This window comes from Dermacentor silvarum, chromosome 8 (assembly GCF_013339745.2).
Source record: "Dermacentor silvarum isolate Dsil-2018 chromosome 8, BIME_Dsil_1.4, whole genome shotgun sequence".
Lineage (NCBI taxonomy): Eukaryota > Metazoa > Arthropoda > Arachnida > Ixodida > Ixodidae > Dermacentor > Dermacentor silvarum.
This window is the reverse complement of record NC_051161.1, coordinates 73,497,451-73,510,102: the sequence shown is the minus strand read 5'-3', so window position 1 is coordinate 73,510,102 and position 12,652 is coordinate 73,497,451. Positions and strand designations below refer to the sequence as shown.

The 12,652-nt window shown below is 48.2% G+C and overlaps 1 protein-coding gene across 2 annotated transcripts in view; it reads right to left on the bottom strand.

The window, feature by feature from the left end:
* LOC119462703 (proline-rich protein 2-like) overlaps positions 1–7,826 on the bottom strand; it is a 37,002-nt gene extending 29,176 nt beyond the window's left edge. Inside the window, exon 1 of one of the 2 annotated variants that reach the window (XM_049672659.1) lies at positions 7,714–7,826. Coding sequence is in view for 1 of the 2 variants with exons in the window: in XM_049672658.1 (XP_049528615.1) it covers positions 6,376–6,418 (43 nt within the window). In the remaining variant the exon portion in view is untranslated. Of the gene's footprint in view, positions 1–6,375; positions 6,963–7,713 lie in introns of those variants that run through there. The other variant, XM_049672658.1, reaches the window with a different exon arrangement.
* Positions 7,827–12,652: the final 4,826 nt, after the last annotated feature.

The window sequence follows — 12,652 nt, the reverse complement described above, 5'->3', positions numbered from 1 at the left end:
TTTGATTCTGTTTGATATGATTGTACGGTTTCTGACAGATATTTATGAAGAGATTTCGAAAACGCGCACAGTATCTGTAACACAGGCAAAGCTATTCTTCGTCGCGTACGCCTTTTGACTTACGTTGGCCAGTACAAGATTTGAAGAACTACAAGAGAGACTCTTGCATCCAAGTTCTTGTTCCCTCCAATCTTTTTTTTTTTTTTTGTCCACTGAAGAACTTTGGTGATGTTAGTACTTTTGGCAGATTCCGGTTTTAGCCTCACAGTATAAAGACTTTGAAAAAATGTATGAACATTTCCGCTGAAACCCACATGTCTTTTGAGCAAGCTATTACGAGCAACCTGCGGCAAGGAAATGAGTATCAGCCTCTGAATCAGTGGTAGCCCTTATTTGATCATGCTTGTTTTGATTCTGTCTGCTCGTATTTACCAACAACATGCATTCGACAAACAGGTGCAGTCTAGTCGTGCAAAAGCCATTAAAACTATATCACTGTTTCGTTTTCTGCATACCTGCCAATAAACAACACGTTACATGTGAATTGTACTGTGGCACGATATGCGCGGCGCGCATCATCGTATGTGCCGCGTGTCCGCAAATGAACCTCGACTATAAGCTCTCGCTTGACTCCTCTGATCGGAAAATAACTGGTACAAAAGTAAGCAAGATGAAAGACAATGAACGACAAGAAACAGATCGGACAGAGCGCTTGTGTTTTTTTTTTTTTCTGCCTCTACTTTCTTATTGCACTTAATCTTGTTTCGAAAATGCACCATTTAGCTATACTGTCTTCATCAACTATAAAACACAGCGCCGCCTCTCGAGTGAACAAGACACGGAGCTTCAATTCCTACGACGGGAAGGTGCTATCTCCCTGGAGTGCCAATGAAATACAGGGATCACTTCAGTCGTTGTGTAATACGTTACGTTACGGCTGCATAAAGTTAGTGAACGATTCTGCCCCGCCAGTTGTGGTGCCTATCACCTTCAGTCACGTAGTATGATAGACTATTGAGGAATGCGTCAAATTTCCGCCATTTTATTCCAAGGCATTGTAGACTCCATTAACAAAAGTCTGCAGGATGATGTTTTGTGCATATTCTGGAGAGGGCTCGTAACTATATATGGAGCAGTCAAATATCGTTGCACAACACCACTTAGCCGAAAGCAAAGTGGTGGTGTGGAGCAGCACTTAGCGCATTAAAGTCAAATGAAGCCGCGTTGAGTGGACAGGAAGTTCAGTTTATCCGAAGCTTAGTTTTCCTGGTTTTCAATTACGCCGTGACTGGAGGGGATATAAGCGAGATGTCTTTCCCTATGTTCACATGGTATAGGATGGAAAAACTACCAGGAATCCCTTCGTACGCAAGTACGCGACTTCTTATGAATGAATGCAGCACGGGCGAGTCGTGAGCAGTCGTGAACGAAATGACTCACGGTAGAGGTCCCGAACACCGACAAATAGTTGTTTCAAATGAAGAACCACGAGAATTTGAACCCCCCGGACGGAGCGCACTTTTCTTTCTTTAGGAAGTAAAACGTTAGGCTTTCTTTTCTGTCAGTTCTTTGGAAACGTTGGATTAACAGTAAGTTTCATATGTTAGGCCCCATTAAGGAAATAAAAAGACAAGTACAATGTTACGCAGGAATTCGCGCCGTTACTTTATTGTATTTTTCGTCGCTGAAGCTAAATCTTAGACACTGAACAGGAAGTCAATTAAGTTGCACCATTGAACCACATGCTATATAATACGAATGTCGCTCTACGCTGTGCATATGAAACACGAACGATGTACAGTGCTCACGGATTGAAATGGGACAATTGAGGCCTAACCAATGCGCATGCTTTTGTTTCCACCGTCGGTAGTTTGTGTGACATCGGCGCAATCTCGAGTCGTACGCTTAGATCAGAGTCCGCGTCACCTTTCGTGACCAGATTCGAAGCAACAAGGCATGGTACTCTCGAGTAATTGCACAGCAAGAGTGTTCTACCCAAAATTTGCCTGTCGCGTTTCAATCCGTGAGCACTGTATACGTGGTACAACGTCATCAGCGGTCGTTATCAGGAGAGTCCTATAGTCACAGAAGCGAACGTGCTGCCTAGTAGACTATGACTGCGGTACTTGGGTGAACCAACTAAAGAAAGGCAGTATTGTTATGCTGCGTGATAGATGTTACCCGTTGCGATGGGGCCCCAGATAGCGCCTTCCTGTGAATATCAGCGCATGTTAATGTCGCTCAGCACATTAGCAACGTTAGTCACGTTTACTGACAACTATGAGTACAATCGTATAAGGTCAGGCGGCGTTATCTGCGAGACACGACTACCGGTCTGGGACTGCTGACTTCCAGTTCTATTATATTCTATGCATGCAAGACCCGTTTAGGTAGTAAAAGAAAAAAAAATAACATCAGAATGTATACGGTTTCCTGCGGTCTGACGCCCGCATTCAGTGCAGGCGTTCGCATTGCCAGGGCAACCATACAAGAACGGTCATCCGGTGTCACAGATATTCACAACCAGCCTAACAAGTCTGCCGCGGCCTATGAGCACGTGAGCGCGCGGCCGCGTTTTGTGGCGTCGAATTGCAGCGACACGCGGGTAGTCCGGTTTGGTAAGATTAAGTTGGAAGATGCGCCCGTTAGCCCGAGCCGGCGACGCCTTTGAGAATGATGGGAGCCGTGAAAACCCCTCACACAACACAGGTTTTTCTCACTGCCCATATCTTGGCGTGCCAATTTCGCCTATCTCTGTCGATATGAGGATCAGAATGATTAGAACTCTTCCTTGGCGCACATTCAACGAAAGCTTTCTGGCTCGCTGGCACTCTTTTATTTCTAGCACGCGATCACCTCTCGTATTACATTCTCGTTTTGCATAACGCGCTGTGTTTTCAAGCACGCATGCAACCATATGCGACCTATTTTCGACGTTTATTTATTTTTTTTTTTTTTTAGTCTTTGTGTAACACTGTGAGATGAATGCACTAAGATCCGCCAGTATGTGCCATTATGCGGTTACAAGAAAAAAAAAAAGAAAACCGAACACCGCGCAAAGCGGTACACATTTCGGCCCATCTCAATCGCGTCCTATCGCGCGACGCGACACGTATACGCGTCGACGTCTGGAGACGCCTCCGATACGTCAGAAGTACGCTCCACTGTGGTTGCTGCCCCCACCCCTGACACTACAGCCTAGCCGCACGTGCCGGCACAGGACGCAGAGAGCGGCCAAGCTTGAGTGCCGTCATCGGCGACGTGAACGCCCCCTGCCGTGCGCGTCTGAGCGCGTCCAGCCGCAGCGGTAATGGCGCTCGCCCTCTAACGGTGACGTCGCAGCTATAGCGGCTTTCAGGCGTTGCCTCCTTTACGCGCCGCTTTGTATGGAGACCCTTTTACTATTCGCGTGCGCCGCGCCCAGTGCGAGTTGTGTTCTCCGGAGTGTGACATGCACGCCAAGCCAAGTCACGCATCTTCAACAATGTTTCTGTTGTTGCTGCTGCTGCTGCTGTCGTTGTTGTCGTGGTTAGTTCAGGCGGATCTCAGCTGGCACAAACTACGAGCGTTCCCCTCCTCCCCATTCGCTCCCTCTAACGTCCCATTCACGGGCCAATGAACTCCTCTGTGTAGGTCTACACTGTCGTGCCACTGAGAGTGGATGATGTCGGAGGAAACTAAGCCGTACGCGTAACGGGGCGTTACTGAAAAGCCTTCAACTATGAAATCGGTGGCCCTAATGCGCGAGGTCGTCTTCAAGCCTTCCGCGCGCTGAGCTAATATCAAGAAGGGTAGAAACGGCAGGTTTGGTTACGTAGCAGCTTATGCTGTATGTCATGGAGTATGGCCTTTTGTTTCTTGTTATACGCAAATGGTATTTAGTTTTTCGACGTGGATGATATCAATAAACCTTTCAGCTACGAATGTGCTTGTGTTCGTCTTAATCGTAATCGTCCAATGCGGCCTGCATGCAGCTATTTTAGATCTAGCGCTACGCAGAACATAACCTTTTCAATTACTCGTTTTTGTTTGAGACGAGAGTAGGGCGTGACCTCACGAGCCGCATGGTATATAGCCAAAGCCGATTTCGATCGCTGTACTGCATGGAGACCAAAAAAAAAAAAAAAATGCAAGAGGCACCAAGGAGCGAACGGCATTACGAACGCTCGACTCTTTACGTTTGTTTAGTTCCGCGAAATGCTACTTAATGCACGGCTAACGAATAACGATGGATATGCAGGCACATCGCGTAATCCAGAACGTGCGAAACTCGTATATCAACAAAAAGAACTGACAGAATGAGCGATAACTGTAGTCTGTTCGTTTCAAACGTACGCATATCGCGTTCTACTTTGAGACTCGTCGCATATGTTTACAGCGACGTATGCTATTCGATGAATGTATGTTTTCTTTTTCTTATTTTCTTTTTTCCCCACTTAGATACACGGGCGGTTCAGGACTCCTTTAACGTGCGTGTCAAATTCGAGTGAATGTGCTGGTTTGTTCGTTTTACACTTGTGCATATCACGTTCTGCTTTGAGACCCATCGTTAGCTCGTTTTACCTATGTATCACGCTACTCTTAAAAAAAGAAAAAAAGCTGTATACAGGTTGTATTACAACATGAATTCACCTATGTACGCCTTCCACCATATATCCGTCTAAGTTAGATGCTCGTTGGGCTGGCCGCCGTCTGAGGAAGGGGAGGCTTGGGGGTTAGTCTCCCAACCCCCGCCGCCCCCAGACTCCATCATGGACACAATAAAGTTTTATCTCTCTCGCTGAAATCTTTGTCGAGCCTTATACCCGAGTGGCCTGTCTGCTATAGTTATATGTCATGAGAATAAAATTGCCCCACTCTTAATCATTTCGTTGAGAGTGGGCGTGTACACAGGTGGTACGTTAGTCGGTGGCATTACGTGCGTTTAAAGCCTATGGCGTTTCCTCTTATGGCAGAATAGACAGGCAACGAGGTCAAAGTCAGATTAGAGACACGCACTGCAGTTTGACCGTATTAGGCGCCTAAACCGCCGCCGCGCCCAAGTGCCTTCTTCACGCGCAAGTGAACCCTAGCCTTTCCTTCAAATCCTTTCACGCTCCTGTGCGCTTGAGAACAGAATGCTATACAATGATGACCCTACCAGTGCATACTTAGGGGCTTAATTAGCCTAACTCACACCAATAATCTACGTAGAACATAAAGATAGTCGAAACAGTTTGACAGGAACGCTGCAAAGTAGCCGGTTATAACTTGAGCGGAATGTATGCTCGGAAAGTTCCGTTACGAGACGGACGCTTGCCGCATGTCCGAAATACCGCAGGCACTGTAAGCCGCTGCTGCTTATATAAAAATGATTTCTTTTTTATGCATTCTCCGCTCATGCGCAGTTTCGTAACTCGTCGTGCACTTACCCATCGAAGCTTCCAAGAATGAAACCCCATCTTCCAGTTTATACTTGCAAAACATCTCTGAGCTTCGGGCCTTACATGAAAATTACAAAGCATCGTCGTAGCAGGTGCCGAGAACTAAGGATATTGCAGACCCTTTCTTAGCAACATTACTCTGCCGGCGCGACCTGTTAGTCGCGCCGTTGAGTTTATCTATAGAGGCCGCATATTATGGAAGAATGTATGCATATCATGTCAACAGACTATAGGCTATACACCAAGATTATGGAGTACATGAATAAGCGACTCAGCGCACCCCCCACCCCTACCTCAAAATTATGGCGATAAAGCTGATTTTGCACGCATGACGGAGATTATGCTGACAATGTAATCTAATTCGTTAGTCCGGGTCAAAAGGAAGTAGAAAAATAATAATAATGGAAGGCGGCTCGCCGCACGTTTCGAGAACAACCGCTGACAGATCGACCCCGCCCTTGAATTGCGAACAGTTGTGCGCCGCTTTCTTTGTCGATCTTATCTCACCCGTCCTTGCCTCGCCTATCAAAGCCTCCCCAGACAATTAAAGCGCACGGAGCTGCTACGCGAAAGTGCCTCCAGCCAACTAAAGAGAAAAACAGACAAACGTAAAACTCGTAGGGAAGGAACCGTTAGGCACGCTTCTATACGCGTCATCTTGAAAGTCTCGTTTCTGCATTGAAAGCCGTGAACAAGCGTCGTTGTAACTTCGTAATCGAATAAGAAGGGTGGTCTTTCCAACTCGCGGTCCTGGCACTGGACGTCTCTAACACACGGGTAGCGCGCGGAAAACTCAAAAGAGTTGCGAGAGACGAGGCCTCGAGGGTGGGTGTGGACCACGGCGGGTGTAAGCGCGGAAGACGAGACGAATCATTTGCATAAGGCACCGGAGCCGTCGCTATAACAGCCGGCTTGGCCCCGCGGCGGCGGCGGGCATCCTTCGGCGACTCACCGAGCAGTAGGAGCAGCGCGAACGTGGCAACGGCGGTCCGCATGGTCGCTTACTGCAGCCGAACACCGGTGTGCTGCTTGCCGGACGACAGTGCACGGTGCGTCTGCCGACGCTGGCCCCGTTCGTTGGCGTCGTCGTCGGCGCTGGCGGGCCGGTGCGCCCCACTGACCCACTTGCGCGGGCGCCTCTTCTTCTTCCTCGTGGACGACGACGAGTCGGTCGTCGGCCCGCTACTGAAAGCTCCTGCCGCGCTGCGCAAAGAGCAAAGGTCGCCGAGGGTCCGAGCCTGTGGCACTCTGGTCGCGGACGTCTACCGGTCTCTCGGCGGTCCGAGGGGCCCGGGCGCCTTTTAAGAGGACCGTGCCTCCTCTCGCCTCGACGGTGTTCTCTTATTTTCGAGAGGGGGGGGTGAACGTAGTACACACGCACACTGTGGCATCCCTCCGCCACCAGTCTGGGTCAACCCGCTTTCTCCGCTGCCGAGCAGTCGAGGGAGGCGGGGGCCAATGGACTCTTCTTCTTCTTCCAGCGCGCACTTGACGTCGTCGTGCGCCTTGACGGTTTTCGCTCGGCCCAAGCGCGCGCGCCTCGCGGAAGCGTTTCGCCAAATTTTCGCGCGACGCGTACCGTGATGCCGTGTGTGTGTGCGTGCGGGTCCCGTCATTCGCCCCGTGCCCGTATTGTGTTCGTAGCACCCAGTGAATCCCTGGGAGATGCCACTGCGCGCGAGCAGCAGCTGCAGGAGGAGGATGATGAGTACAAAGCGACGCGCGGCAACAACAGACGCGCACCGTTTGTCGTTGTTTGCCGTCCTCGTCGTGGACGGCACGCTTCTGTGGTCGTCGTCGTGTCTTTGGTGAAACACACCCGTGGCGCGTGCGAAATGCAACTCGCTGCGCGCGCTGTATACGTATATGCGCGGTGTGAGTGTGTGTGTGTTTGTGTAGCGTGCAGAAAATTTGCGCTTGACGCGCGTTTCAGGGAGCGCGCATCTGCTAGGAGGAGAGGGGGGTATAATCGGCTTCGCGCGCGGCGGCGAAAAGACCGCGGTTTCTCGGTTACGAGTCGACGACAAAAGGTCCTGTGTTCTTTTTTTTTTTTATTGTCTTTCTTTCTTTTCCTTTTTTTTATTTTTGCTTGCAAACAAATATTGTTGCCTCTCGCGTGTCTGTAAAATATCCGGGGGAGAGACCGACAAGCGCATCGAATCGTGTGCACAGCCGGCCATCAGACCTACTGTCCCGATGATTGCGTTCGTGCTAGTTTTTATGGTATACGTGATGGTTAAGGCACAACAGGCGCGTACGCGGGACATGGAAAAAAAATTGAGAGACGCACATTAAGGGTTGCTCCTATATGTCAACGACAGGCGCGCTTGATGCACGTCTCGCTTTCATCTCTATGTTCTTCGGGCGCACGCTCCTTTGCCTTGGCTATGTACTTTCGATTGCGCTCGCAGGAACGGTCGACGTAGTCTGCAATGACCATCGCAGTACGGCGTCGATGGCGAGGAGGAAACGACAGCAGCGGCGGAGGCGTGGAGCGCGAACGTGCGTGACAGCGGAGGTAAAACATAAAACGTTAACGTAGAACATAATGCCGGAGGTTTCACCGGCTAAGTCGCGAGTAAATGGCAATGTCATTGGTTTCTGTCCCCTTTTTTTTCTTTTTGTCTTTTTTGTCTTTTACCCCTCTTCGTTGAACCGCACGCTTTACCTACAACTACTGCAGGTTATGTAGAAGGTAATGCGTATAAACTAAATAAAATTATAAATGAAATTCTTGTCGATAAAAAAAAATTACGGATTTGGATGGATGCAATAAACTCAAATATTAAGCACTCAGAGATGGACGCTCGTCACGATTCAATATTTTTTTTTTAAGCTGAGGACATGAAACAACTTATTTTTCTTTATTTGCCCTGAAGATCTCAAGAGGCAAGTATGAGCTTGAAACAGCCCTGTTTGGCAGAACAAACAAGAAACGAAAGCTTTTGCAGCTTCCCGCTCATCTGTTTCGCGCACATCCTTAAAAACGCACCTGCGCAAAATGGCAACAGCTGCGCCCGGCGAGGTGATCCATACATGGACGCGACTCGAGGGAGCTCGAGAGACAAGAGTATAGTTACGATAGTAGACACAAGTCTGCAAGTAAGTCAACACGAGAAAGTAGTAGCATGTTATAACAGCCAAAATGCGAGAGGTTTGATTCAGAACAGTCGGCTACCACGATATCTTCACACAGAAAGTACCAGCGAAAACTAAAAGAACAGTTAATATGGCAAGAAATGGAAAAAACACTATCAGGATGTTTATCTGCCGAAGAAGCCGATCGGACACGAAATTGAAGATACTGTCTTTTGCATGGGCGTATGCAGAACACAAGTGCATAGCGAACTGTACGTATGTGAACACTATGAATGTTCCTGTACTCATGCTCAAAGGATCAAAATATAACGAAAACAAAAACGACCCAAGTGCATGTCTGAGAGGCAGAGAATATTTGGCGCTCTCGAAAGAGAGTGAGAAGGAGAGAATGCCGCTCTCGAAAGAGTGTGAGAAGGAAATGAGGAAGGGCACGAAGGTTAAACAGGCATGCATTTGGCTACACTGCGCATATGAAGGAGGTGGACAAGCGAGACAAAAGGACAGAGGAGAGTTGCGCACGGACAATTCAGCCACGCGGGAGACGGCATGGCGCGTCTATAAGCGGCCACTCAGGTCCATTAACTTCAGGTGTCTCGGCATGCTGCGCTGTCCATTCACCTCCCGCCGTCGTCGTATGTATACCGCACTCTTTCTAAGAATGAAGTCACACAGACTCACGCGAACCGCTGTCTCGTCCTTGCTGTATAGCTTCCCGGGTCGCATCCACGGTCTTGACTTCCGTAAAAGGTCGGCCGTCCGATCAGTTGCCGGGAGACCCTATAGCGTCGGCGTTCGAAGGCGGGAGCAGTGGCAAATGAAGTAGTGTCTTGCAGGATCCTCGAAGTATTTCGCGTAGTCCGTAAGGCTGCGCGTGGCTTTTTCAATGAGAGTACAAAGTTGGCAGATCGTGCCGAGGTTCATCGCATCACGGACACGGCTCCTGCGCTTTGGTGGGCACGCTACTAACTGCCATAGCGGCGGCCAAATGAGATTTTAATTATCAGTAGACAGCCAGACCAGCAAGAGGCACAAATGGTGTTATTAAAAACGAAGCTGTTCTTTGCGAACCTCGCCGGGTTTCGTGACCGCGGCTGCGGCCCGGCTGTTTCCTTGCCGAATAGGCCAACCAATCACAGCGGAGCACGCGAGCCGCTCAGTTCCTTGCACCACCACCAGATAGCGCTCGCCTCCGCGCAGCCGCGGCGGTGCCGGCCGTGCAGGGCACATCAATAAAAAGAACCAGAAAGCTGGCCTTCGCGCAGCCGCGGCTGCGCAGTAATAAGGAAGTAAGCACTTCTTGTGGATAGAATGGATTCGAATTGCGCCACGTACGTATGCGCATGCTGCCTCTGAAAACATGATGCGTTCAAGGCGTCCGTCGTACTCAGTAGCAGTCAGCAAGTCCGCTTAACAAAAGGCTCGGTATAATTTGTGTGCGCGCGCGCGTTCGCGCGCGCGCGCTTGTGTGTGTGTGTGTGTGTGTGTGTGTGTGTGTGTGTGTGTGTGTGTGTGTGTGTGTGTGTGTGTGTGTGTGTGTGTGTGTGTGTGTGTGTGTGTGTGCGCGTGTGTGCGTGTGTGCGTGTGCGCGTGTGCGTGTGTGCGTGTGTGCGTGTGTGCGTGTGCGTGCGCGCGCGCGGGTAGGCGCTGTGATCCTCCTGGAGGGTGGCAGTTGCCAGCTTGCTCTCTTTCTCCTCTCTGAGATTGTATTTATGTGGGCAAACGAATAATAATAATAATAATAATAATAATAATAATAATAATAATAATAATAATAATAATAATAATAATAATAATACATCAATTATTTATTTAATGTGCACAGGAACAACACTTAGGTCTGGGTGCTGGTGCACAGAAAAACGAACACAAAAACGGTATAAATGTACAACTGCTACGACTAAAAGTAATGAGATAAAAAAATAAAATAAGAAATACACACAAAGATAGAACTGAATAAACGGCTACACGATAACTGAGAGACGGAATAACATGCACGGAAGGAGAGAGAAACTATAGAAAGTCAGGAGAGGAATGCAGCTAGAAAGAAAGTACAGGAGAAAGTGCGAAGCTCGGAACATAAAGAAGACAAAGCGTTTTGAAAGATCTCAAGATAGAGAGAGTGACAAATGTAAAGATTTTGCATTCTGTCGAGAGGCGAGTGTCTGCCGAAAGAGGCAGGAACGTGGAAGCGCCTATGTTCCCTGGTAGTCTTATGCGGAACCCGCAGTGAAAAGAGAAGCTAGTAGATCCAAACATGCGATAATTACGTGAATGATTTTATTTGAAAAGAGGACGTCGGTACGACAACGTCTGCAGCTAAGTGACGAACGTGCAGGATGGCTATTCAGACCTGAAAAGGTGTTGGTGCGTGAAGTCAGAAAACGATGTTTATATATACTCATGAACGTTTTTTTTTTTTTTTTCTGTACACGCTGCATTAAAATACTACTCGAATTGATTGTGCCCTTCCACACCACTGAAGCATAACGGGATACATATGGATGTTAATAATTTCAGTAAGAGAAGTAGGGTACGGAAATCTTTTGTAAGTCTGCAGAAGAAATCGAACGTGTATAGGCCTCGCAATGCTACTCTCTTAGAGTGGGTGGAGAACGTACTATCAGAAAGCACACCATTTCAGCAACCATGGCGAACCATGTACGATCAAAAAATAAGCGACTACCATATTATGAGGTTCACGCGAATATGACAAATGTTTTGTTTTAAATTAATTTAGAGTGAGCCTGTTCAATTGGCGCCTTTCAGAAAATAAGGATAGGTCGGAGTGCAGAGTGCGGCAGTACTCAACACCGTGTACTCAACACCGTGAATATTTTGAAATATTTTGATGTCGTCAGTGTAAAAACACTGACGACATCAAAAGAAGTGAAGATTTTTGGGTTGCTGAGGAAACGTCATCGATAAAAATTAAAAAGAGAAACGGACCTAATAAGGAACCTTGGGGCACACCACTATAGATGCCGTGCAGACAAAAGAAGATTGATTATTGACGCTCACGAAGCAGGACCTATCGAGCTGCGTAGTAGAGTCACAGTAGCAGCTTCAACGCCGTGGTGCGCAAGCTTTTCCAGCAAGACCTATCAGCAAGGGATAATTGACTACGTCAAAGGCTTTGCTGAGGTCGCAGTACACAGCATAAAGTTTGCCACCATCGCGTGACGGGCGTGGAAAACTGCATCATAATGCTGACAAGGTTAGTAGTCGTTGAGCGGCCAGAAAGAAATTCATGCTCGTTTGGGACTAGAACATTTGTTACGCTGAACAACAACTCACTGTGAATATCTCATTCGCAAAGCTTCGAAATGGCAGAGGGATGAGAAATCGGCTGATAGTTTGCGACATCCGTTTTGGCACCGGATTTAAACACAGGGAAGACGAGAGCGGTTTTCTAAGCACGCCGAAAAGTGGAACTTTTCACCAGCAGTTTTTAAGTATTGATGTCAGCACGGGAGCAAATTTACTGACGTAGGCTTTGATAATGGCGTCCGGGATGACATCTGGGCCGCAGCACAAGGATGGCCTGAGAGGCCAGAGGCATTCTCTGATGAAATTCTCGTCAAAGGGTACCGAGCTGGAAATTCCACGCGGCTGGTGGACGGTGCTGTCAGGTGACAATTTATGTACGAGGATAAAAGAACAGCGAAAAAAATATGCGACTACTTGCGGTTCTCCACCACAGGAATCGAGTCCACGATTTTCACGTTTTCTGGAGCGCATACTAAAACTGTCTCCAAAAGTCCGCGGGCATGTTAGAGGCACTCTTCTCCAATGACTCAATTTCAGACTCGGTGTGATTACAGAGGGACCGCAAGAGGCGGAATTCTTTTATCCATTTGTTAGGCTCGGAACTTATAGCTTTTCTGTGGGAATGCTCTTTACGCTTTAGAACACTTTTAAGTTTCACAGTGAACCAATGTGAACATTTACATTGTTGGGGCTTGTGCTGTGAGAGATGTAGTCATCATTCGGTCATTCTATAGAGAAAAACTATAGAGGAAAAACTTGAACAGGCCTACATATTCACCAGGTTTGAAAGCAAAGCGGGGAAACTTGCTGACCCCATAGGAACCGTTATGGCGCAAAGCCGACAAGGACGCGGATATCTTGAA